This window comes from Scyliorhinus torazame, chromosome 17 (genome assembly GCF_047496885.1).
Source record: "Scyliorhinus torazame isolate Kashiwa2021f chromosome 17, sScyTor2.1, whole genome shotgun sequence".
Taxonomy (NCBI): domain Eukaryota; kingdom Metazoa; phylum Chordata; class Chondrichthyes; order Carcharhiniformes; family Scyliorhinidae; genus Scyliorhinus; species Scyliorhinus torazame.
The window spans coordinates 72,187,487-72,212,215 of NC_092723.1; the positions used below are offsets into that span (position 1 = coordinate 72,187,487).

A 24,729-nucleotide genomic window follows, 5' to 3' on the forward strand; every position below is an offset into this window, starting at 1 on the left:
CCCGCGGCCGCCCCGCAAGAAGAAGTGGGCACCGATTGTAGTCCAGACCCCTTTTGAGGCCGCCCCCCCAGCGTCCCTGTGCTGTTCCTGCCGGCAGCGACCAGGTGTGGTCGGCGCCGGCGGGAACCTGCTGTCGTGTTGGGCAGGCCGCTCGGCCCATTCGGGCTGGAGAATCCCCGCTCGCCCGTTACAAATGGCAAGCAGCGATTCTCCCAGCGGCCAGCCGTGATTCTAGCCACGCCCGTTTGGTGGGGGGGGGGGGGGGGGGGAGAGAATCGCGTGCGGGTGCCGGGGCGGCGTGGCGGGACTCACGCGGCCCCCCCAGGCGATTCTCCCACCCGGGGGGGGGGGAGAATTCCGCCCATTATGTTAGACTAAGACACAAGGCTGTGAGGTATAAATGTGCCGCAAGCAAAATATTAACAACGTTTGGATACAAAATCTCTCAAGGCTGGCATGTTAATATTTAGAATGATTTGGTATTTTAAGACACCCAAAATGTTACTGACTGTATCTTCAGTCTGCTGTTAATGTAGCAGGGTGAGGATTTCTCACTGTGGAACAGTGTGGAGTTCCAGTTTATTCAGCAGGCTAAGGATTTTTCACTGTTGAACAAAGAACAATACAGCACAGGAACAGGCCCATCGGCCCTCCAAGCCTGCACCGGTCACGTCCTATCTAGACCAACCGCCTGTATCCTTCTATACCCCGTCTGTTCATGTGTCTATCTAGATAAGTCTTAAAGGTCGCTAACATGTTTGCCTCAACCACCTCACTTGCGAGTGCATTCCAGGCCACCACCACCCTCTGTGTAAAGAAAAGTTCCCCCGCACATCTCCACTGAACCTTTTTCCCCCCCCCCCCCCCTCACCTTGAACTTGCACCCCCTTGTAATTGTCATTTCCGCCCTGGAAAAAGCCTCCAACTGTTCACCCTATCTATACCCCTCATAATTTTATCAACTTCTATCGGGTCGCCCCTCAGCCTCCGCCACTCTAGGGAGAGCAATCCCAGTTTATTCAATCTCTCCTCACAGCAATACCCTCCATACCAGGCCTTTTCTGTACTCTCTCCAAAGCCTCCACGTCCTTCTGGTAGTACGATGACCAGAATTGGACACAGTATTCCAAATGTGGCCAAACCAACTTTCTATATAACTGTAACATAATTTTTGAGCTTTTATACTTGATACCCAGCCCTATGAAGGCAAGCATGCTATATGCTTTCTTTACCGCCATTTCCACTTTTAAGGATCTGTGGACCTGCACGCCCAGATCTCTGTATCTCTATGCTCCTGATGGATCTGCCATTTATTTTATAGCTCGCACCTGAATTGGATCAACCAAAATGCATCACCTCGCTTTTGTCTGGGTTAAATTCCATCTGCCATTTCTCTGCCCAATTTTGCAGCCCATCTATATCCTGCTGTAATCCCTGACAATCTTCATCACTATCTGCAACTCCTGCAATCTTACTATCATCCGCAAACTTGCTAATCAGTCCCACAGCAGAGGTCCCAGTACTGATACCTGCGGAACACCACTAGTTGCAGACTGCCATTCGGAAAAAACACCCTTCCACTGCTACCCTGTCTTATGTGGCCACGCCAGTTCTGAATCCATCCAGCCAGCTAGTTCACCCCTGACCCCGTGTGATTTAATCGGTTTACACCAGCCTGCCTTGAGGGACCTTATTAAATGTTTTACTAAAGTCCATTTAGCCAACAGCCCTTCCCTGGTCAATCATTTTTGTCACCTCCTCAAAAAATTCAATTAAATTAGTGCGACATGAACTGTGTGGAGTTCATGTTTACTCAGCAGGGTGAGGATTTCTCACTAACTGTGGAATTCCTAGTTATTTGAGGATTTCTTGCTGTGGTCCTGTACTGAGTCACTGTTTATTTAACAGGTCACAATTAATGCCAGGAGCAGCATGGTGGTGCAGTGGTTAGGGCTGCTGCCTCACAACGCCGAGGTCCCAGGTTCGATCCCGGCTCTGGATCACTGTCTTGTGGAGGTTGCACATTCTCCCCGTGTTTGCATGGGTTTCGCCCCCACAATCCTAAGATGTGCAGGCTAGGTGAATTGGCCACGCTAAATTGCCCCTTAATTGGAAAAAATAAATTGGGTACTCTAAATTTTTTTTAAAAAATATTTTGATTAATGCCAGCAGATTTTACCCTGGAATTGCTCGGAGCAGGAATCAGTCTGTCATTGGGTGGAGTGGGGTTTTAATAGCCGAGGAGTGTACTGAATTAGACTGAAAAGAATTGGAAATGAGATTGAGCGAGTTCTTCTCGGGTAATGAATTAGATTTCATGATTGGACAATGGGAGACATTTAGTGTTTGGCGCATGTCTGGCCTTGATTTTCTTTTCAAAGAGGGAAGTGCTGGGAAAGGTTCATCTGCCTGGAGAGTTCGGGGTTGTAGAAGCTCAGCTCCACTTCACAACCGGGCCTCATTTAACTTAAAGTTCCAGGAGTCCCACCTGACACCCAGAGAAATTCATTGCCTGGCCTGTGGGCAGCAGGAAGCCCCAACCAAGGACTTGTAGCAACAGTACGATCAGAGATGTGGAGTGGGGTTTCTAGTCCATAGAATCCATAGAATCCCTACAGTGTAAAAGGAGGCTATTCGGCACATCGAGTCTGTACTGACCCTGCGAAAGAGCATCCTACCTAGGCCCACTCTCCCGCCCTATCCCCGTAACCCCGCGCAGTCCACCTAACCTGCACATCTTTGGACTGTTGGAGGAAACCAGAGCATCCGGAGGAAACCCACACGCCATTGGGAGAATGTGCAAACTCCACATAATCACCCAAGGCCGGAATCGAAACCGGGTTCCTGGCGCTGTGAGACAGTGTGCCAGTGTAATCAGCTGATGGTCAGGGATGTGGAAGCTCAGGGACACCTTCGGCCTGTGGGGAAGAGTTCCTGCTCGAACTGGCTCACAGAACGTTCAAACAAAACCTAATTTCTTATCTTATCTGAAGCTCTCCAAGCCACATTCCTGCTTGTGGGGCTGCAGACAACTTGAGACCCCCCACCCCCATCCCGGATGAGGTTAATATACTAAAGCCAAACCCACCATCTCAAATTTTGAGGCCTGCTATTAAAAATCAAGATGTTTGGTACAAAAATCACCAGTTTCTATTTTTTTCAAACATGAAGCTAATCAGATTGTTGGTTGTTTTATAAATCTCATTTGTAGGTTATTTAACCTCTAACCGGTCAGATCTCCATATCACTGCCTCAGAAAATAATTTATGAAAACCTTTATCCACCTATAATCGCCTACATGTTAAAGAAAGAATTCTTCCTCCCACCACAGTCACCTTTGGCTAAATCAACATACCCTTCATAGGCTGCAATCTAAGGCATGTCTCCAAATTTAATGCGTTAATACATTAAAAAACTTTTCAGTAAGAAACCTCTGCAACCTCCGAGTTATACAAAATATGAAAGTGGCAATTTATTGGGCACATAATTTAAAAAATCATGACTTAAAAAGTCTGATACTGATGGGAAAGACCGATGGTGAAAGAGATTGAGGCAGACAAAGATCGATCTTTTTAAAGAGCCTGGCAGACTGGATAGATGTACCACCAAAGAAGATGATCCACACCTCCAGAGCAAGATTAACAGAGAGGTCCATGTTTGCCAACACCCTACACCCTCTTAAGGACCTAATACCTCAAACAGAAGGAGAACCCAAAGAGAGAGAGAATTAAATTAATACATGCATATGAATCATTGCTGACATGCACTCCACTTCAATTATGTATACTCTGCAGTGTAAGAGTCGTTCCTGTTTATTCCTTTATTCCCATGTATTTTATTTTATTATTTTTGGCCTACGGATCCATAATCCTGTATCTTTAAGCAGAAGAGTGCTCGCCAGGACAATGTGTTCCTAGGTTTTGGATTTTGGAGAGGAGAAACCAGACTCGTCGGCACCGAGTGAATCTTAGGAACCGGTTTTGGAGGAAGTTGGTTTGATTGATTAACTGGCAACCAGTTTGTTGGCCAGGAACAGTGTTCTGATAGTCAGCAGTTGGTTCCCGTCGGGTGTTTTTTTTTTCGTGGTGAACCTGCCTGAAGCCTCTAGACCCTGGAAGGAAGAACAGCTGTGTTTTCACACTCTCGGCTGCAGGTTGCCTGCTGTCTCCGTGAGTCTGCAGTGAAGATCATTACAAGCTGACGGCCTAACCTTGAGAAAGAAACTAACTGAAAGGCATCCATCTGAATCAAAGATCCTTTATCCTTTTAATATTTACTTTACCTCTCAGCCACCCTTTTCCCTCTGCGTTGTTTGTCTGTGTGTGTATAGAGAGTGGGGGGAGTGAGAAGTGGGGGTGTTGGGAATCGGATGTTAGTCAGTTACATTTTTCTGTCGGTTTAATAATAATACTGTTAGTAAAAGGTTACTTGTGTTTACGAAAGTGAATTTCACATCAGCAAAGTCACAGGTCTGAACATAAAATTAATTTGACCTGTGCTGCAACTCCCGGTCAAGTGGGGTTGGAATTGACCTGCAAACTGGTGCAGTTCCAGACTCCAGGAGCTTCAATTTAGTTGTTAAAAAAAGAAGAAACCACGTTTGCGGCTTAGTTTTCCCTTTTGCACAAATTGACCTTGAAGGAGATTCTAATTAGACTAAAGGAAAATAACAGAATGTGATAAATCTGTAACGGTAGAGGATTCAGTGCACAATACGAAAACACACAACACCCTTGCTGAAACATGAAGCAAAGCATCATCACTAGGATGAGAAGAAAGCGCCCGTGCAACGCACTGGCAAGAATTTAATCTTTCGGTTTTTCATTACATTTGTACTTTGAATCCAGCTAGATCTCGAGGAATTGCTTGCATTTGGGGGGTGGTTAGAAAGGTTCTGTTCAATTAAGAAGGAAGGGGCCTGCATTTCAGACCCCAGCACCCCTCCCTGATCCTCTTGATTCTCGAAAGGTGAACATTCTTGTTGTGTTGGGTGCTCTGCGACACAGACGAACCAACACGGTTGCGTCGTCTCGGACATTTGTAGAACTGCGGGCACTGTCCTTTGAGCCACCCTCCTGTCGTGTGGTGCATCACCCGTTGTAGAAGGGGGTCAGCCGCAGTTTCCCGGCGAATACGGGCCAGACTGGAGTCGTCAACTGGCAGATTTGCCGATGTGAAGGCCACCTGCGCTTCGACCTGACAGACGAACCCCTCCGAATCGGGCGGTGTGCTCACTGCTCTAGCTAGGGCATCCGCAATGATAAGGTCCTTTCCTGGGGTGTAGATCAGTTGGAAGTCATACCTCCTGAGTTTAAGTAGGATGCGCTGGAGGCGAGGGATCATCTTGTTCAGGTCCTTATGTATGATGCTGACCAGGGGGCGATGGTCAGTCTCAACGATAAACTGTGGGAGGCCATACATGTAGTTGTGGAACTTGTCTATTCCGCTTAGCAAACCCAGGCACTCCTTTTCGATCTGCGCGTAGCGCTGTTCCGTGGGGGTCATGGCCCGCGAGGCATAGGCGACCAGGGCCCATGACGCAGTGTCATCCCGCTGTAGGAGTACCGCCCCAATGCTGAAGTGCAAAGGGACTTGTGAGTCCTAGTCCAGGATTCTCTAAAGGTAAACTTGCAGGTTGAGTCCGTAATTAAGAAAGCAAATGCAATGTTGTCATTTATCTCAAGAGGCTTGGAATATAAAAGCAGGGATGTACTTCTGAAGCTTTATAAAGCATTAGTTAGGCCCCATTTAGAATACTGTGAACAATTTTGGGCCCCACACCTCTGGAGCGGGTCCAGCGGAGATTCACACGGATGATCCCAGGAATGGTATGCCTAACATACGATGAACGTCTGAGGATCCTGGGATTATATTCATTGGAGTTTAGGAGGTTGAGGGGAGATCTAATAGAAACTTACAAGATAATGAATGGCTTAGATAGGGTGGACGTAGGGAAGTTGTTTCCATTAGCAGGGGAGACTAGGACCCGGGGGCACAGCCTTAGAATAAAAGGGAGTCACTTTAGAACAGAGATGAGGAGAAATTTCTTCAGCCAGAGAGTGGTGGGTCTGTGGAATTCATTCCCACAGAGGGCGGTGGAGGCCGAGACGTTGAGTGTCTTTAAGACAGAAGTTGATATATTCTTGATTTCTCGAGGAATTAAGGGCTATGGAGAGAGAGCGGGTAAATAGAGTTGAAATCAGCCATGATTGAATGGTGGAGTGGACTCGATGGGCCGAATGGCCTTACTTCCGCTCCTATGTCTTATGGTCTTATGCCGGACTGGCTGGCATCAGTCGAAATTTTAGTGTCACGAGATGTGTCGAAAAACGCCAATACCGGGGCTGTGGTGAGCTTAAGTTTGAGCTCCTCCCGTTCCTTCTGGTGTGCGGGCAGCCACTGGAACTCCGTGGACTTCTTGACTAGGTGGCGAAGAGCCGTTGTGTGGGAGGCAAGGTTGGGAATGAACTTCCCCAGGAAGTTGACCATGCCCAGGAAGCGTAGCACTGCTGTAATGGCGTAGCATGGCTGTAATGGCGCTCACCTTGTCTGCATCTGGACGGACCCCTGACCGGGAAATGTGGTCCCCCAGAAACATCAGCTCGGTTTTGCCGAAAGAACACTTGGCTCGGTTGAGGCGCAGGCTGTTTTCCCGTATGCGCGCAAAGACTCGCTGGAGACGATTAATGTGCTCCTGTGGTGTGGTGGACCAGATGATGACGTCGTCCACATAGACGCGCACCCCCTCGATTCCCTCCATCATCTGTTCCATGATCCTGTGAAAGACCTCGGATGCCGAGATGATGCCAAATGGCATTCTGTTGTAGCAGAACCTGCCAAAAGGGGTGTTGAAGGTGCACATCTTTCGGCTGGACTGATCCAGTTGGATCTGCCAAAAACCCTTTTGAGGCATCCAGTTTTGTGAAGATTTTAGCCCGGGCCATTTAGCTCGTGATCTCTTCCCGTTTGGGTATGGGGTAGTGTTCCCTCATTATGTTGTTGTTGAGGTCTTTTGAATCAATGCAGATCCAGAACTCGCTGGAGGGCTTCTTAACACACACCATGGAGCTGACCCATGCGTGGGCTCCGTGTCCCGGGCTAGCACCCCTTGGTCCTGGAGATCCTGCAGTTGCTGCTTGAGGCAGTCTTTGAGTGGCGCTGGGACCCTGCGAGGTGCGTGAATAACCGGGGTGGCGTCCGGTTTGAGCCGTATTCTGTAGGTATAAGGCAGTGTGCCCATGCCCTCGAATACCTCCTGGTTGTGGGCGAGGAGCGATTGAAGCTGTGCCCTAAATTCTGCATCCGGGAAGTCTGATGTGCTTTCTGGAGACAGAGCGTGGACCCGTTGCAAGAGGTGGAGAACGTTGCATGTCTGTGGCCCTAGCAGGGAGTCCTTTGATGAACCAACAATCTCGAAGGACAGTGTGGCCTTATACGCATTGTGCGTCACCTGGAGCTGGCAGGATCCCATAGCCGGGATAACGTTCCCATTGTAGTCGACCATCTTGCAACGGGATGGTCGAATTGGTGGTCTGACCTTCATGGCGTAGAAGGCTGACCATGCTATGAGGTTGGCGGAGGCGCCAGTGTCCAGACGGAATGTTATCAGTGATCGGTTGACCGTTAGGGTGGCACACCATTCATCACCCGGATTGACAGTGTTCACTTGCAACGGCTGGTGGGTCCTGGCTGGAGACATCCGATTCCCATCAATTACCACAACACTGAAGGCGTCCCGGTCGTCTGTGTCACTGGTCTGGATATCGTCTGGGCACGACTCGTAGTAAGGAGGCTGAATGGTCCGCACGTCCCTGCGAGGTTGTTGGAATTGGGGAGCATTGGCAGGTTGAACTGCTCGACAGCAGGCAGCGTAGTGGCCCATCTTGCCACAGCGGAGGCATTGTCGGTTTCTTGCCGGACATTGCTGCTTTACATGTGTGGCTCCACAGTTGCCGCACGTTGTGACGTCATGGCATTCGTTGCGCCACCGCGCATGCGCAGTTCGGTCTTGCGTCGAGCGCGCCTGCGCATCACGTCCCTCTGTGTCGCCGTCTTTTTTGGCGCGCACAAACGCGGGAGGCCGCGGAAAGCGCGTGAAATGGCCTCCCTCGTCTGGGCCGCGGGCCAGGAGGAACTCGATCGCCTGGACCCATTCGGCCTGGTAGGACGCCTGCCTCGCCGATCCGGTCGCTTAGGACCCCTGCCGCGCCGATTCAGCAGCTTGAGATTGGGAGTAGCGGCTGGTCGTGTTTTCATGCAGGACATGGGCTTCGATTGCGGACGCTAGGGTGAGGCCTTTAATCTTTAGGAGCTGCTGGCTTAGGGTGCCCGAGGTGACCCCAAAAACAATCTGGTCCTGAATCATTGAATCGGAGGTGGTGTTGTAACCGCAGGACTGAGCGAGGATACGGAGGTGTGTAAGGAAGGATTGAAAGGGCTCATCCTTACCCTGCAGGCGCTGCTGGAAGAGATACCTCTCTCGACTCTCGTTGACCTCGACGTTGAAGTGTTGGTCGAGTTTGAGAAGGACCGTCTTGTACTTGGTCTTGTCCTCCCCTTCCGCGAACACCAGGGAGTTGTAGACATGGATGGCATGTTGACCTGCGTGGAGAGGAGGAGGGCGATCTTTCTGGTGTCCGAAGCGCGCTCCTTTTCATTGGCTTCCAGGAAGGGCTGGAAGCGCTGTTTGAACAGCTTCCAATTGACGCCGAGATTTCCAGCGACTTGTAGCGGCTGCGGTGTGCTGACGGTGTCCATGGCGCAGGATGGCAGATTCCTGAGGATTCGTAGGTAGGTCCCATAGTTACCGGGTTCCAATCCTGGTACTATGATGTGTTGGGTGCTCTGCTACACAGACGAGCCAACACTGTTGCGAATGGTACAACTCAGTTTTATTACTAACATATATTTACAGTTGTAAACTGTTTACTGAGGTTCGATCATAACCCTTGAATCTGTGGACCTATTCCTGACACTATCTTGGAGTGGCACTCAGCACATGGTGGATGTCCAAGTGGCTTGCTGTGAGCCCTGTGCCCTGAGCTGTCTCCTGCTGGACTGCATGGGAAGTGTCGTGTTCCCTGTTTTGTAGTGTGTATGCTCTTGCCTGTGATTGGCTGTGGTGTTGTGTGTGTGTTGATTGGTCTGTTGATCTGTCCATCAGTATGTATGTCTGTTTGCACCGTGATGTTTACCTGAATATCATGACAATTCTGAACAAACAGAATCGGCTCTTTCACCCCGAGAATTGACAGGAAAACATATTTTCCCCAATAAATGATGGAGGCCTGAAGCAGGCGCAGAGGTCCAATGCACCAAACTACTTCCCATGTGCCACAGACATAAGTGTAGCCATACCCAGTCTATCCTATCCAGTCTCATGATTCCACACCTGGTCGAGTTGCTGAGCTTTTGCCTTGCCACAGGGGAAGGCAAATCCAAACCGTCTTGACTCCCTGAGCAACCGTCAGCAGCAGACAACTTGCAAGATTTACAATTGTGAGACTTGCCTGAGCAAGCATAGCTGTGGTGATCAACTTGTGAGAACCTACATCTCTGTCATAAATATCACAGCAGCTGGCCTTTAACATTTTCACAGTTAAAACCCCTCCCATGTATCTCTCCCCTCCCCCGTTCTCTCTCTCTCTCTCTCTCTCTCTCTCTCTCTCTCTCTCACTCTCTAGCACCACCAAGCTATAAGGATAGGTTTTGCAGAGGTGCCCAAAATGCCAACCAGAAGGAAACCACTCCACAACTTTCATTTAGATAGCATATTTAATGTAGCAAATTATCCCAAGGTGCTTCACACCAATGTAATCAGACAAAAATGAACGTCAACCCAAAGGAGGAGATATCAGGAGCTGTGCTGACTAACTGGTTTCAACCAGGGTGGTGGTAAGAGATATAAAATTGACTTTAGTTCCTCGGTGGGGTTGAGAGAGAGAGAGAATGTGTTGAAGTAGAAGATCAGCTATGATCTCATTGAATGGCATTGTGGACTTTATTAATGCTCTTTAGGGGAAGAAATCTTTGCAAACAATGTGCAGGAGTGTTCTTGGTGCATTTTGCTCCCTTTTATCCAGAGACGGGCAGTATAAAGCCTACATTGTGCAACATGTTTGAATGTCTCTGGGAGGGAGGGTGGGAAGACCGTGCCAATAGATTGTTGTTATAATTCGGTAGCACAGTGGTTCGCACAGTTGCATCACAGCTGCGGGGTCCCAGGTTCAATTCCGACTTGTTTACATAGACTTCAGTAAAGCCTTTGACAAGGTGCCTCATTTCAGACTGGTACAAAAGGTGAAGGCACACAGGATCAGAGGTGAGGTGGTAAGATGGATACAGAACTGGCTCGGTCACAGAAGGCAAAGAGTAGTAATAGATGGGTGTTTTTACGAATGGAAGAGTGTGACCAGTGGTGTTCCACAGGGATCTGTGCTTGGGCCTCTGTTCGTAGTACATAAATGATTTGGAGGAAAATAAGGGCAGCACGGTAGTATAGTGGTTAGCACAGTTGCTTCACAGCTCCAGGGTCCAAGGTTCGATTCCCGGCTGCGTCACTGTCTGTGCGGAGTCTGCACGTTCTCCCCGTGTGTGCGTGGGTTTCCTCCGGGTGCTCCGGTTTCCTCCCACAGAGCAAAGATGTGCAGGTTAGGTGGATTGACCATGATAAATTGCCCTTCGTGTCCAAAAAAGGTTAGGTAGGGTTACTAGGTTACGGGGATAGGGTGGCGGCATGGTCTTAAGTAGGATGCTCTTTCCAAGGGCTGGTGCAGACTTGATGGGCCGAATGGCCCATCACTGTAGATTCTATGATGATAACTCATATGAGACCTACGGAGTTGGAGCAATTAGTCTCCCTGTGAGCCTCGTTAAGTACGAGCCCCCCCCTGAGGGGCGAGGAGCCCATGGACAAGATAATGGACTTGGATATAAAAGTTGGCCAGACTTGGAACCGACACCTCAGACGTGACTAGGATCTGAAGAGTATTGTACATGTTATGACTTTGCAATAAAGCTAGTTTCTCTTTATCCACTCGACTAGGACTGGTCTATGGTCACTAAAATTGTGTTAGGATGATTGTCGAAAAAGTAGATCTCCAGTGACTAAACTCTGGGCAGCCCTGGTTTAATATGGCTACTGGAGTAGCTCCTGTAGCATCGCAAACTAGTTAGGTAGTGCATTGCCTCATCATGTGCAATATAGTTTTCTGCTAAGGAGCTGCTGTGCTCACTTTTTTATGTTGATGTGGTCTATTTATTTAGAACCGGAGTCTTGTGCCATTGCTTGGGCAGGGAATGCTGTAATAAAAGGTGCAAATCAGAAAAGAGGATTCTGGGAATCTGAAATAATGTGTGGAAATTCTCAGCAGGTCAGGCTGCATCTGTAGTGAGAGAAACAGGATTAATATTTCAGATCTACGACCTTTCGTTAGAATCGGACCTTCCTCTTAATAACGGAACAACTGAAAGAAAACACCAAGAAATCCATTTGTTGTTGGTGTGTTGGGGCCACTTTGTAAGCTTATCTGTTTCCTGTGCAAGGGTGAAGTAGTCTCACTGTTCAATTGCAATGTTGGTGTCATCAGTTGCACTTTGGGGAGCTGTGATTCAGTCTTTTAAGCAGAGTACAGTTCATGCCTTGCAAATTCACCTATGTTCTTGTATCTTTCAGATGAGAACAGTGAGACAGAGAGTGATACAGAGGAACAGCAGAAAGGTAAGGGATTACCCAGATGACAACAAGTGCACGGTGGCACAGTGGTTACCACAGCAACCTCGCAGCGCCAGGGACCCGGCTTGGGAGGAAACTGCAGCACCCGGAGGAACCCCACGCAGCAGTGAACTTGTAAACTCCCTTGGGTGACTGTTTGGGAGTTTACAAGTTCACCGCTGCGTGGGTTTCCTCCGGGTGCTGCAGTTTCCTCCCACAGTCCAAAGATGTTCAGCTTAAGTGGATTGGCCACGCTAAATTGCCCCTTAGTGTCCAAAGATGTCCCAGGTTCCATCCTGGCCCTGGGTCACTGTCTGTCTGGGGTTTGTACATTCTCCCCATGTTTGCGTGGGTTCATCCCCACAACCCAAAGATGTGCAGATTAGGTGGATTGGCCACACTAAATTGCCCCTTAATTGGAAAAAAATAATAATTGGGTACTCTAAATTTATTTTTAAAAGTGTGCAAAGGTGTGCAGGTTTGTTGGGGTTACAGGACGGGGGCGTAGGCTTGGGTAGGGTGCTCTTTAAGATGGTAGGTGCAGAATCGATGGGCTGAATGATAGGGATTCTATGATTTTAGAGGCATATTATCAACAGTAGCTTGTATCCTAGTGAGAAAGGGCTGGTAGAGTGGGTTGTGAAAGGTATTGAAGGTCAATCTGTAATAAACCTGTAAACCTCCTTTACAAAAAGCAATGCTTTCCATTCTGAGAAAGCAATGCAACCCTCAGTGTGTCAGTATAGGATCACATGGAATCCCTACAAGAGGCCATTCGACCCATTGAATCTGCACCGACTCTTCAAAAGAACACTCTACCTAGGCCCGCTCCCCCACCGTATCCCCGTAACCCTACCTAACTTGCACATCTTTGGACACCTAAGGGGTAATTTAGCATTGTCAATCCACCTTACCTGCACATCTTTAACCTGGAGTACGAGTACAGGAACCTGCACTACCAGACCATACCAGCATTTGGGCTCCATTTGAGTCTTTACTCATCCGCCTTCAGCAAACCCGATCAGCATAACCTTTCTCCCTCATGAGGCACCTAGCCTCCCCTTAAATGCATCTGCACTACTCACTTAAACCTCTCTCTGCTGCAAGAATCCCAGTCGCCCCTGGTTACAAAACCTCTGGTCAAACATTGCCGGCTGAACTTTGCATTCCACACCATCCTCGTGGGTTTTCTCATGCTTCCTGTGTCTGGAAATGTCCTTATTGTTCCTCTTGAAGCCTTTACACGAATAAGGTTGGTCCAGTTAGCTCAACCAGCACTGGCCTGTGAGAAAGATGATAACTTGGGAGGCAGGTCCTGTAGTGGTATTGAAACCCAGGGTAATGCTCTGGGGACCCATGTTTGAATCCCACTGTGGCGTATGGTGAGATTTGAATTCCATGAAAATCTGGAATTACAAGTCTTTTGATGACCACAAAGCCATTGTTGGTTGTCAAAGAACCCATCTGGCTCACTGGATAAAAGCAAATTACTGCGGATGCTGGAATTTGAAGCGAAAGAGAAAATGCTGGAAAATCTCAGCAGGTCTGGCAGCATCTGTAGGGAGAGAAAAGAGCTAACGTTTCGCGTCCGATGACTCTTTGTCAAAGCTAACAGGCAGAGAAAGTGGGAAATATTTATACTGTGGAGTGAGAGTGAAAGATGAGTCATAGCCACAGAATCCCAGGGAAACCGGGTGCTAATGGCCACAGAAACCAAGGGGAAAGAGTGCCAAAGGCAGTCCCCAGAGAGAACAAAAGATGTGAAAGGTCAAACAGCAGAGAAACTTGTCATGATATTCAAACACACACATCATGATGGACACACCAACAGGCAAATCAGAGCACACAACACCACAACCAATCACAGACAAGAACACCAACCACATAAAAAGCACGAGCAGGACACCTGGTGGTCAGTAGGTCTGGGGACAAAGAAACAGAGAAGAGCTGTTACAACATCACAAGCAGGAAACCCCCACGTGCAGAGTGCAAAGACAAAACTGTACATAGTAAGTTTGTATAAAATAGCGTTGTACCATATACAACCGTGTTGGCTCATCTGTGTGTCAGAACACCCAACACCACAAAACTAACATCAGAGGATGAACTGTAGATGTGGGGGGAGGGGAAGGAGGAAGCAAAGAGGAGAAAGGGTAAGGAAAGGTGGATAGGGAAGGTGGCACGCTACAGCCTTCCGGCCTGAACATCGAATTCAACAACTTCAGATGATCAGCTCTACCCCACCTCGACCCATTTGTTTTCATTTCATTTTAACTGTCTTTTACCATTTCTTTCTTAATATATATTTAATCTCCTCCCCCCCCCCCCAAATCTTATCCACCTTTCCTTCACCTTTCTCCTCTTTGCTTCCCCCTTCCCCTCCCCCACATCTACAGTTCATCCTCTGATGTTAGTTTCTCTGCTGTTTGACCTTTCACATCTTTTGTTCTCTCTGGGGACTGCCATTAGCACTCTTTCCCCTTGGTTTCTGTGGCCATTAGCACCCGGTTTCCCTGGGTTTCTGTGGCTATGACTCATCTTTCATTCTCACTCCACAGTATAAATATTTCCCACTTTCTCTGTTAGCTTTGACAAAGAGTCATCGGACTCGAAACAAAAGCTCTTTTCTCTCCGTACAGATGCTGCCAGACCTGCTGAGATTTTCCAGCGTTTTTTCTTTCCCATCTGGCTCACTAATGTCCTTTCAGGAAAGAAATCTGCCTCCTTATCTAGTCAGCGACGCCACCCCCTCCCCCAATTCCTATGAATGAATGAGAAAAACTCAGTCTTTTGTAGCAAAGCCTGCAATCTGATATCTCCAGGCATGTCCGTACTAATTAGATCTGTTTTAATGAATTCAGCAAGAGAAATTGCTCTTCATAGCGATAAAGAAAAGATCACTCTGGAGGGAAGGTTTGTGCTTGAATGTGAAAAACAATCAGAACCACTTTACTGTGGTATTTCTGGTGTTCAGCGAAAGATCATTGAGCGGAATGTAGCAGGTATAACTGCATTCATTGATCTGGATGACATATAAACCAGACTTTCCCATTTACAAATGAGGATACATATTATGTCATTAATTTTGGAGGACCCTTTGGAACTTTCTCTTGGGTCCCTAGGAGGCTTCAGGACACTGTTGAGAACCCTGGTGTATCAGACTTTCAGTCTGCCTGTTACCCTGTTTTTAGAAATAGTAATTCTCACAGTATTCCTGATTCAATTTGTCTTTCTGTCCTGGCTGTTTCCAGCTCACAATCAGCGTTTGGTACATGTGCATTCCACGCTGAAAAGGAACACCCGCTATCAAACCCTTGAGCGAGACTTAATCGAGTTACAGGAGCAGAAACTTTTTGAGTACTTTGTGGTCGTCTCACTTCGGAAGAAAGCTCTCACGAACACGTATGAACCTCGGGTCACTCAGCAGTTTCCTAGTAAGGTGAGATGGGTAACATCGTATATGTGAATGTGTGAGCAAGCTGACACATCTTCCTACCAGGGACACGGAGTGAGAATTCCTGTGCTCTCTACACAGAACAACATCAGACATGTTTATGGAGACCTCTGTTCCCTTTCATTAAGGAAGTACCACACTGGACTGGTTCAGTGTTCCCTTCCACTCCATTCTTATTCTTATTCTATGGGGGCCAGGGAGGATCCAGGCACTAATTACTCCCTCTCCTGTCGTCTAATGAGTTGATGGTCACCCTGCCGCTTCTAGCTTTGAACAGCTTCCTGCATCTCAGCCTTTCTTGCCTCTTTCTTTGTCTTCCTTACACAGTCGTGTCTCCTCCCAACATGCTGACTGGTTTAAATTACTACTGTCCAACTCGGAATTTAATTTTCCCAATCCTCAGAAACGCAGAACCTTCCTCAATCTTCCCTTCCTCAACTCTATAGTCATTCGAAGAACTGAAATTGGAGGTCATGTTCATCACTACTTCCTGTCTTGGCTTCTTGGCTGTCCTGTATTACAAGCCTTGTCCCGTAACCTCCTTTCAGTGTAACAATTAACTTCTCATTTCTTCAAAAACCATCAACGACAGCGCAGTCATTACTTGCCTCCAATACACTGAACTAAGAATATGTTTTAACTTCCAGTTTACTATAGCGACCGCAGACGAGACAGATTATGAAGAGTGGAGAGAAATTAATTAAATGCCTTAAATTTTTATGGTCATGTAGAATTTATGGCACAGAGCCTCCTCCCACTCCAGTTATTTCATCCCACATAATCAACATATTCTCTTATTCTTTTCTCCCTCATGGACTTATCTAGATTCCTGTCAATTATGCTAAATGCCTCAACTACTCCATGTGATAGTGAATTAAAATTTGATATTGTCCCTTCAGTCCTCGATTAGCTGTTTTCCTGGTAAGTTAAAATCTTTATCATCTGTTGAACAGTGAAATCCGCTACAGCTCAGGTTTTCTCCCAAAGCACTTCATGAATTCAACAGAGCAGCTCCCATGTGCAGCCTGTGACATCTCTGAGGTGAAAGTGATACACCGCATGCACGGAGCGAGTAGGTTAAAATGCTGCAAGGTCAACAAATACTCAGCTATTCATGTATAAATCTTATACTGGTTAAGAGTGCTTCTGTATAAATTTATATCTCCCTGTATATGCTTTTCTGGTTTAGCCCGATGCAGTCAGTTTGTCAGGATGTTGGTTTGCTACTTGTTGAAGTGAGTGAGCTGGGTCACAATGAGTGGCCAATGTTATTTTTAGCATGTACCTTGACAAATGATGATGGTTAATCCCGCAGTGCATCACCTTATTCAATCCATTGATGAAGTGGCTAAATTCACAAAATACACAAGTCCGTCCAGTGTAACCTCTGCCTTGTAGTCCAATAGAGGTAGTCAAAAATCCAGATTATGTTGGTAAAATCGTCCATAAAAGACTGAAGAGACAAGGGCTGGAATTCTCTGGCTGTTGGATTCTCTGTTCCCGCCGGCAGTGCATCCCGGCCCGTGGATTCTCCGGCGGTGTGGGGTGGCAGGGAAATCCTATTGACAAGCGCTGGGAAGAAATAATCCCACCATCAATGAGCGTCACGCTGCCGAGAAACACGCGGCTGTGGGGTCCAGAGAATCCATCCTAGCAACCAAATTGGATCTTGGGATGGGGGTAACATGGTTGACTGGTAGAGTGCTGCCTTTGTGCTATAATATGTAACTTGGATTCACTTCAGAAAATTAAACATGTGGTAAGAGATGGCCGGAGAAGAGAACTCGGACAGTTTCTGTGTGTGTGGGGCGGTGTTCCGTGGTTGACTCCCCCTTCCATCCCCTTGTGTTAAACTGATGCAGAAAATCGAGAAGTGCAAACTCTCATCCTTCACTTTCAGGCTGTGTGTCTGCCTTTTGTGAGGGAAGGTCTCCAAAAGAGATCACAGTGTTGGCTGTGACGGGAACAGGAGTTTCTTTTTTTTTGACCCAGTCCTTTCCCTTCCCTTCTGGAAACCAGCATCAGCTTTTGCAACAAGAATGACTATCCAGATGTCAAAGGACAATTGACATTCATTGAACTAAATGTCACTGGTGCCTCCAACTGGGCTGAAAATAGTCAGAGGAGAAATGTAAAGAACTCCTGAGCTCTGTCTGTTGACTGTAATAATGCAAAGTTGCTTCACGGGAGACTTGTTTGTGTTTTCTTGTGTAGCTGGAGAAGTCGACGAGGCAGGCCCGTGATGCTGAGGAAGGCCTGAAAATGATCCCCCAGTTCTGCTTTCCAGATGTCAGTGAATGGGTCGCAGTTTCTCAATTGACCAGGTACGTGTGAGGTGTTCGGTGGTAATGAAATCTGGGCTGCCTGCCGTGTAAAAGCATTTGGAATAATCTCATCAACCTAGGCTCACAGTAGCTTACTACATCTTACTCCAGGAGATAAACAGACTGCAAATTCTCCTCAGAAGCACCGCTACTCTGTCGCTGTATGGGGCCGTTAAGTGCGGCAACAGCAACACATCTAGCAGCAAAGTTCCAATAGTGCACAAGGAATAGCTCCCAGAAAATTCCAAAAATCAAAATGAAGATTTGCATTTATACAGCAGCTTTCCTTTTTTCAAATAAATTTAGAGTACCCAATTAATTTTTTCCAATTAAGGGGCAATTTAGCGTGGCCAATCCACCTACCCTGCGCATCTTTGGGTTGTGGGGGCAAAACCCACGCAGACACTGGGAGAACGTGCTACAGCAGCTTTCCTGACCACAGCAAATGGAAGTATTTTGAAGTGTAGTCACTGTTTTAATATGTGAAATGCCCCAGCCAGTTTTCACACAGGACGGTCTCACAAACAGCAGTGTGATCATGACCGGATGGTTCATGTTGTTTGATGGATAAATATTGGCCAAAGTACTGGGGAGAACCCTCCTTCATTACCAAAGTAGTGGTGTGGGTTCCCATACCCCCGCCTGAGAGGGCAGCTAGGTGCTCAGTTAAATCATCTCATCTGAAAGTGAGACAATGCAGCACTCCATTGGTACGGCAGTGGGAATGTCTGTCTAAATAATTTGCTTGTTTTGGGAAAGGAGGCGAGTCCTGATGACGTTCTTGTGATTGTGGGCGGGGGGAAGAGAGTGGAGAGAGAATGCTGATGTTCTCTCATGATTGTGGGCGGGGGGGGGGGGGGGGGGGGGAAGGGGAGAAGAGTGGAGAGAGAGTGCTGATGTGCTCTCGTGATGGGTGGGGCGGGGAGTGCTGATGCATTTCTCTTGATGGGGGAGGGGAGGGGGAGTGCTGATGTTCTTGTGAAGGGGGGTGCTGATGCCGTTTTCTTGCAGGGGTGGTGGGGGGGGGCGAGTGCTGATGCTGTTTTCTTGATGGGGGTGGAGTGCTGATGATCTTGTGTGCAGGGGGAGGGGAATACTGATGGTGTTCTTGTGATAGGTGATGGGGGGTGTGCGAGTGTTGAAGGCGTTCTCGCGATAGGTGATGGGGGAGAAGAGTACTGATGGTGTTCTAGTGATAGGTGATGGGAGGAGGAGAGTGCTGATGGTGTTCTCGTGATAGGTGATTGGGGAGGAGAGTGCTGATGGCGTTCTAGTGATAGGTGATGGGGGGAGGAGAGTGCTGATGGTGTTCTCGTGATAGGTGATGGGGGGGGGTGCGAGTGCTGATGGCGTTCTCGCGATAGGTGATTGGGGAGGAGAGTGCTGATGGCGTTCTAGTGATAGGTGATGGGGGGGAGGAGAGTGCTGATGGTGTTCTCGTGATAGGTGATGGGGGGGCTGCGAGTGCTGATGGTGTTCTCGTGATAGGTGATGGGGGGGCTGCGAGTGCTGATGGTGTTCTCGTGATAGGTGATGGGGGGGTGCGAGTGCTGATGGCGTTCTCGCGATAGGTGATGGGGGAGAAGAGTACTGATGGCGTTCTCGTGATAGGTGATGGGGGAGGAGAGTGCTGATGGTGTTCTAGTGATAGGTGATGGGGGAGAAGAGTACTGATGGTGTTCTAGTGATAGGTGATTGGGGAGGAGAGTGCTGATGGTGTTCTAGTGATAGGTGATGGGGGGAGGAGAGTGCTAATGGTGTTCTCGTGATAGGTGATGGGGGGGGCGCGAGTGCTGATGGTGTTCTTGTGATAGGTGTTGGGGGATTGTGTGCTGATGGCATTCTCGTGGTGGGGGGGAAAGAGAGTGCCGATGGTGTTCTCATGATAGATTATCTGCTTTTTCCGTTTGACACAAAGTGGTGTTGTGGTTAATAGTGAGGAGCAAGGCCTTGGATTACAGGATGATACAGACAGGCTGGTTAGATGGGCAGAAGAGTAGCAAATGGAATTTAACCATGAAATGTGTGAGGTCACGCATTTTGGGAGGGCTAACAAGGCAAGGGAGTATATAATAAATGGTCGGACTCCAGGAAGTGCAGGGGATCAGATGGAGCTTGGGGTGCATGTTCACAGATCTCTGAAGGCAGCAGGACAGGTAGATAAGGTGGTTACGAAGGCATATGGGATTCTTGTCTTAATTGAGGCATGGAATATAAGAGCAGGGAGGTTATGCTGGAGCTGTATTAGCTGGTTAGGCCCCTGCTAGAGTACTGTGTGCAGTTCTGGTCACCGCACTATATAGAAAAGAAGTGATTGCACTGGAGAGGGTGCAGAGGGGATTCACCAGGATGTTGCCTGGGCTGGAGGGTTTCGGCTATCGAGAGAGACTGGATGGGCTGCGATTGTTTTCCCTGGGGCAGAGAAGGCTGAGGGGGACCTGATTGAGGTGCATAAAATTGAGGGGCATAGATAGGGTGGATAGGAAGGAGCTTTTCCCCTTAGTGGAGGGGTCAATAACCAGGGGGTATAGAGTTAAGGTAAGGAGCAGGAGGTTTAGAGATGTGAGGAAAAACCTTTTCACCCAGAGGGTGATTGGAATCTGGAACCCACTGCCTGAAAGGGTGGTAGAGGCAGGAACCCTCTCAATATTTAAGAAGTATTTAGATGAGCATTTGAAATGCCGTAGCATTCAAGGCTACAGACCAAGTGCTGGAAAATGGGATTAGAACAGAGAGGTGCTTTATGGTCAGCACAGACGCAGTGGGCCGAAGGGCCTCTTTCCGTACTGTGAAACTCTATGATTTCAGGGTGTCCAGAATAAGTGCTTAAACATTGAATTCCTGGTGAAGCACTGAGGAAAAAGAAAAAGTCATGTGGTCTCTCTGCTCAGTGAAGACCATTACTAAATGAGGACCCTTAAAAAAAGGGAGGAGGTGGGTTCGCTCGGAGCCAAACGTAACAGTGACAGGACTCCTTAACCGGACAACTGTATTGGAAAGTGCTTGTTCACACGGGGTAATCAAAACTTCAGTGCTCACTGGTTAGAGGCAAAAAAACTGGAGGCTGCTTGAAGAGGCAGTTGCCAATATGATTGAGGTGCCATTTTTATTCTTTGATGGGATGCGAGCATTGTTGAGGAGGCCAGCAGTTATTACCCATCCCTAATTACCCTTGAGAAGGTGATGGCGAGCCATCTTTTGAACCGCTGTAGTCCCCGAGATGTAGGTACACCCACAGTGCTGTTAGGGAAGGGAGAATTTCAGAATTTTGACCCAGCAACCGTGAAGGAATGGGGATATATTTCCAAGTCAGCATGATGTGTGGCTTGGAGGGGAACCTCCAGGTGGTGATGTTACCATGCGTTTGCTGTCCTTGTCCTTCTAGGTGGTAGAGGTCACTGGTCCGACAGGTGCTGTATAAGGAGCCTTGGCGAGGGTGGGGAATTGAGTTTCCAAGGAAAGGGGGGAGACAGCTGGGTCAGTGGCCCTCTTGTTCTGGTTATCAGCAGTGCACAAGCAGCAAAAATCCACTGGATCAAATATTGCACTCCAGGGATCTATGGTGACTAAGGTGTCTGAATCACCTAATATAAAAACAGATGGTGTTGCTGATAAGTTTGTCCTTTGCTGATGCCTGTGTGTGGACACTGAAGGGTGAGTCATCCTATCTGTTTATCTGTTTGATGTGAGCGGGAATGTTCTCCTGATTAATTCAGTGCCTGTTATCAGACCATCATTCATTACATCAACAGTGAAACCTTTTCCTTTGTTCTGACCGGTGAGGACGGAAGCAGGAGGTTTGGATACTGTCGGAAACTCTTGGTAAGTCCTTTGCTCCAAATTTGCGGTTGTGTGAACAGTGTAAATGTGACGATTTGCACAGAGCCCCTTTTCAGCAATGACAGCCAGAATGTTGCAGGGAACTGAGCGCCAATAGTGAGCTGGCCTCACTGCACCCAGGCTAAGTAAATAGTCCCCACACTAATCCTTACACACACACACTGGGATGAAGGGGCCTAGTGAAAATCAAAGGGATGCAGCCTCTTAAAGGCAAGTCTCTGCCAATATCAAACCACATTGGATATTTTGGGATTTTTGTTTTTTGCTTGAAGGTTCCAGTCTTTGCAAAGTCTGCCTGGGAAGGGGGCAGGGAGTGGTGACTGGCAACGAGAGGCAATGAAAGGAGCCTGTGAAGAAATGGTAGTGCCCAGATCTCCAGGTTAGCCGCTGATAAAGTGGATGTGTAGGGGCAGAGAGAGCTGCCCCATCTGACACTGGACACTGCTCACCCCATTGGACTCCTCTGCACTGTACCTGGCAAAGGGACAGTTGCTGGCACTGCCTTGGCTGGGGTGCCTTTGCGGCAGTTGCCAAAGCCAAGACCTGGTCCGAGCAGAGGCAATTCTGCTGGGTCTTTGCTGGAAATAGAGAACCCCCGGGCCGTGGACTTGATTGTAAAATTGCTGAACTGAAAACGTATTGTAAATATACCAGCCTATTATTGGGCTGAGCCACTCGTTCCGTTGGGTGGGGAGGGGGAAGACCTTTGGGCTGAGCCACTCGCTGTATGGGGGTGGTATTGGGCTGAGCTACTTGCTGTGTTGGGGGGAACGTTGGGTCCAGCAGTTTGCTGAGTTGGGGGGAGAGAGAGCGATGGGCTGAGCCACTCGCTGTGTTTGGAGGGCCGGGTTGGAGGGGGGGGGGGGGGGTGCGAAGTGTTGGGTTGAGCCACAGGCTATGTTGGGGGGTGTATTGAGCTGAGCCACTCACTGTGTTTTGGGTGGCGGGGGGGAGCGTTTGGCTGAGCCACTTGCTGAGTTTGGGGGGGGGGGGTGTATTGGGCTGAGCCACTCGCTGTGTTGTGTGTGGGGGGAGAGGGCATGTATTGCATTGAGCCACTCACTATGTTGGGGGGATGGTGATGGTGTATTGGACTGAGCCACTACCATGTTGGGGGGTGGGGCCAACCGTTCACTGTGTGGAGGGGCCAGTAGTTTGCTGATTTGTGCCCGAGCTCTTCCAAGTAAGTAGTAATTCTCATTTAGATGCTATCAAACTATTTTTGGCCGTCTATCTTTAATTCCTTTTTATTTCTTGTGTTTATTTCAGCCGAATGGGAAAGGTAAAAGGCTGCCGGAAGTTTACTGTATAGTCAGTCGGTTGGGCTGCTTCAACCTCTTCTCAAAGGTGAGATCAGATGTAACCGCCCGATGCCCATTCAGCGCTGAGTGCTAATGCCCCACATTGATGTCTACGCTGCCCCATCCCATCACCGTAACCTCCACGCATTGGTGCTTTTTCTGGAAATTGGTGAATTTAGGCCCTGAGATCTGCTATTGTTGAGCAGCTCATTCCTGCAGCAGTGCAGGATCTTGTGACTCGCAGCTTAGACAGAGACAGACGGTACATGGGGCACTACTTTCCAAAAGTGTTTGAACTTGGTGTTGCTTCCAGCCTGGAAAGGCAGTGAGAAATCAAACGTGGAGTGTTGTTCACACAAACCTCTGGAAACAAATCCTTCCACAAACATTACAAGACAGACACTCAGATAATTGCATCTAACTAGACTCTGCCATTTACCCTGCATGTGAGCAAACAGTTGAAATTGCCTTCTTCCCCAATCCCTGCAAACCCTGTTCCTTCCTCCCTGTAATCTAACCTTGAACATTTGCGTTGTTTCTAGTTTCACAAACCTTGTCAAGACGTTTCTAATCAGTCCAAAGATGTGCAGGTTCGGTGGATTGGCCATGCTAAGTTGCTCTTTAGTGTCCAAAGATTGTGCAGGTCATGTGTGTGTATGTGGGGGTGTGTGTGTGGGGGTGTGTGTGTGTGGGGGTGTGTGTGTGTGGGGGTGTGTGTGTGTGTGGGTGTGTGTGTGTGTGGGGGGGTGTGTGTGTGTGTGGGGGTGTGTGTGTGTGTGTGGGGGTGTGTGTGTGTGTGTGGGGGTGTGTGTGTGTGTGTGGGGGTGTGTGGGGGTGTGTGTGTGTGTGTGGGGGTGTGTGTGTGTGTGTGGGGGTGTGTGTGTGTGTGTGGGGGTGTGTGTGTGTGTGTGGGGGTGTGTGTGTGTGTGTGGGGGTGTGTGTGTGGGTGGGGGTGTGTGTGTGGGTGGGGGTGTGTGTGTGGGGGGGTGGGGGTGTGGGTTCTTGCTGATGGTAGGTGCCAACCTGATGGGCCAAATGGCCGCCTCCTTCTGCACTGCAGGAATTCTCTGGTTTACTGGGTTGCTGCACTCAGCACCCCTCAGCATTGACCTCTGAACTACTGAGAACTGTTTCTTTCTCTACTGCTCCATTGTTTTAAACACTTACAGAATAACCGCCATGTTTGTATCTGCCCTCTCTTTTTGGCAGGTTTTCTGTTTGCTTTAGGATTCCAGGTTCGGGCAGCACAGTGGCGCATGATTAGGCGGCGCAGTGGTTAACACTGCTGCTTACAAGGGGACATAAATTTAAGGTGAAAGGTGGAAGATATAGGAGGGATATCAGAGGTAGGTTCTTTACCCAGAGAGTAGTGGGGGCATGGAATGCACTGCCTGTGGAAGTGGTTGAGTCGGAAACATTAGGGACCTTCAAGCAGCTGTTGGATAGGTACATGGATTACGGGAAAATGATATAGTGTAGATTTATTTGTTCTTAAGGGCAGCACGGTAGCATTGTGGATAGCACAATTGCTTCACAGATCCATGGTCCCAGGTTCGATTCCGGCTTGGGTCATTGTCTGTGCGGAGTCTGCACGTCCTCCCCGTGTCTGCGTGGGTTTCCTCCGGGTGCTCCGGTTTCCTCCCACAGTCCAAAGATGTGCGGGTTAGGTGAATTGGCCAATGATAAATTGCCCTTAATGTCCAAATTGCCCTTGGTGTTGGGTGGAGGTGTTGAGTTTGGGTAGGGTGCTCTTTCCAAGAGCTGGTGCAGACTCAGGGGGCCGAATGGCCTCCTTCTGCACTGTAGATTCAATGATAATCTATGATTAATCTAGGACAAAGGTTCGGCACAACATCGTGGGCCGAAGGGCCTGTTCTGTGCTGTATTTTCTATGTTCTATGTTCTTACGCCGCTGAGGACCTGGGTTCGATCCCGGCCCCGGTTCCCTGTCCGTGTGGAGTTTGCACGTTCTCCCCGTGTCTGCATGGGTTTCACCCCTACAACCTAAAGATGTGCAGGTTAGGTGGATTGGCCACTCTAAATTGCTCCTATATTGGAAAAAAATGATTGAGTACTCTAAATTAAAAAAAAAAAGAA

At 48.4% G+C, this 24,729-nt stretch overlaps 1 protein-coding gene across 4 annotated transcripts in view; it reads left to right on the forward strand.

The window, feature by feature from the left end:
* Positions 1 to 24,729, forward strand: part of LOC140393945 (DENN domain-containing protein 2C-like) — a 253,665-nt gene that overhangs the window by 178,863 nt on the left and 50,073 nt on the right. For all 4 annotated transcript variants that reach the window (XM_072480624.1, XM_072480623.1, XM_072480626.1 and 1 more), the window contains exons 8-12: positions 11,675 to 11,719; positions 14,965 to 15,152; positions 17,382 to 17,491; positions 21,244 to 21,313; positions 22,601 to 22,678. In XM_072480624.1, coding sequence (XP_072336725.1) covers positions 11,675 to 11,719; positions 14,965 to 15,152; positions 17,382 to 17,491; positions 21,244 to 21,313; positions 22,601 to 22,678 — 491 coding nt within the window. The remainder of the gene's footprint in view (positions 1 to 11,674; positions 11,720 to 14,964; positions 15,153 to 17,381; positions 17,492 to 21,243; positions 21,314 to 22,600; positions 22,679 to 24,729) is intronic.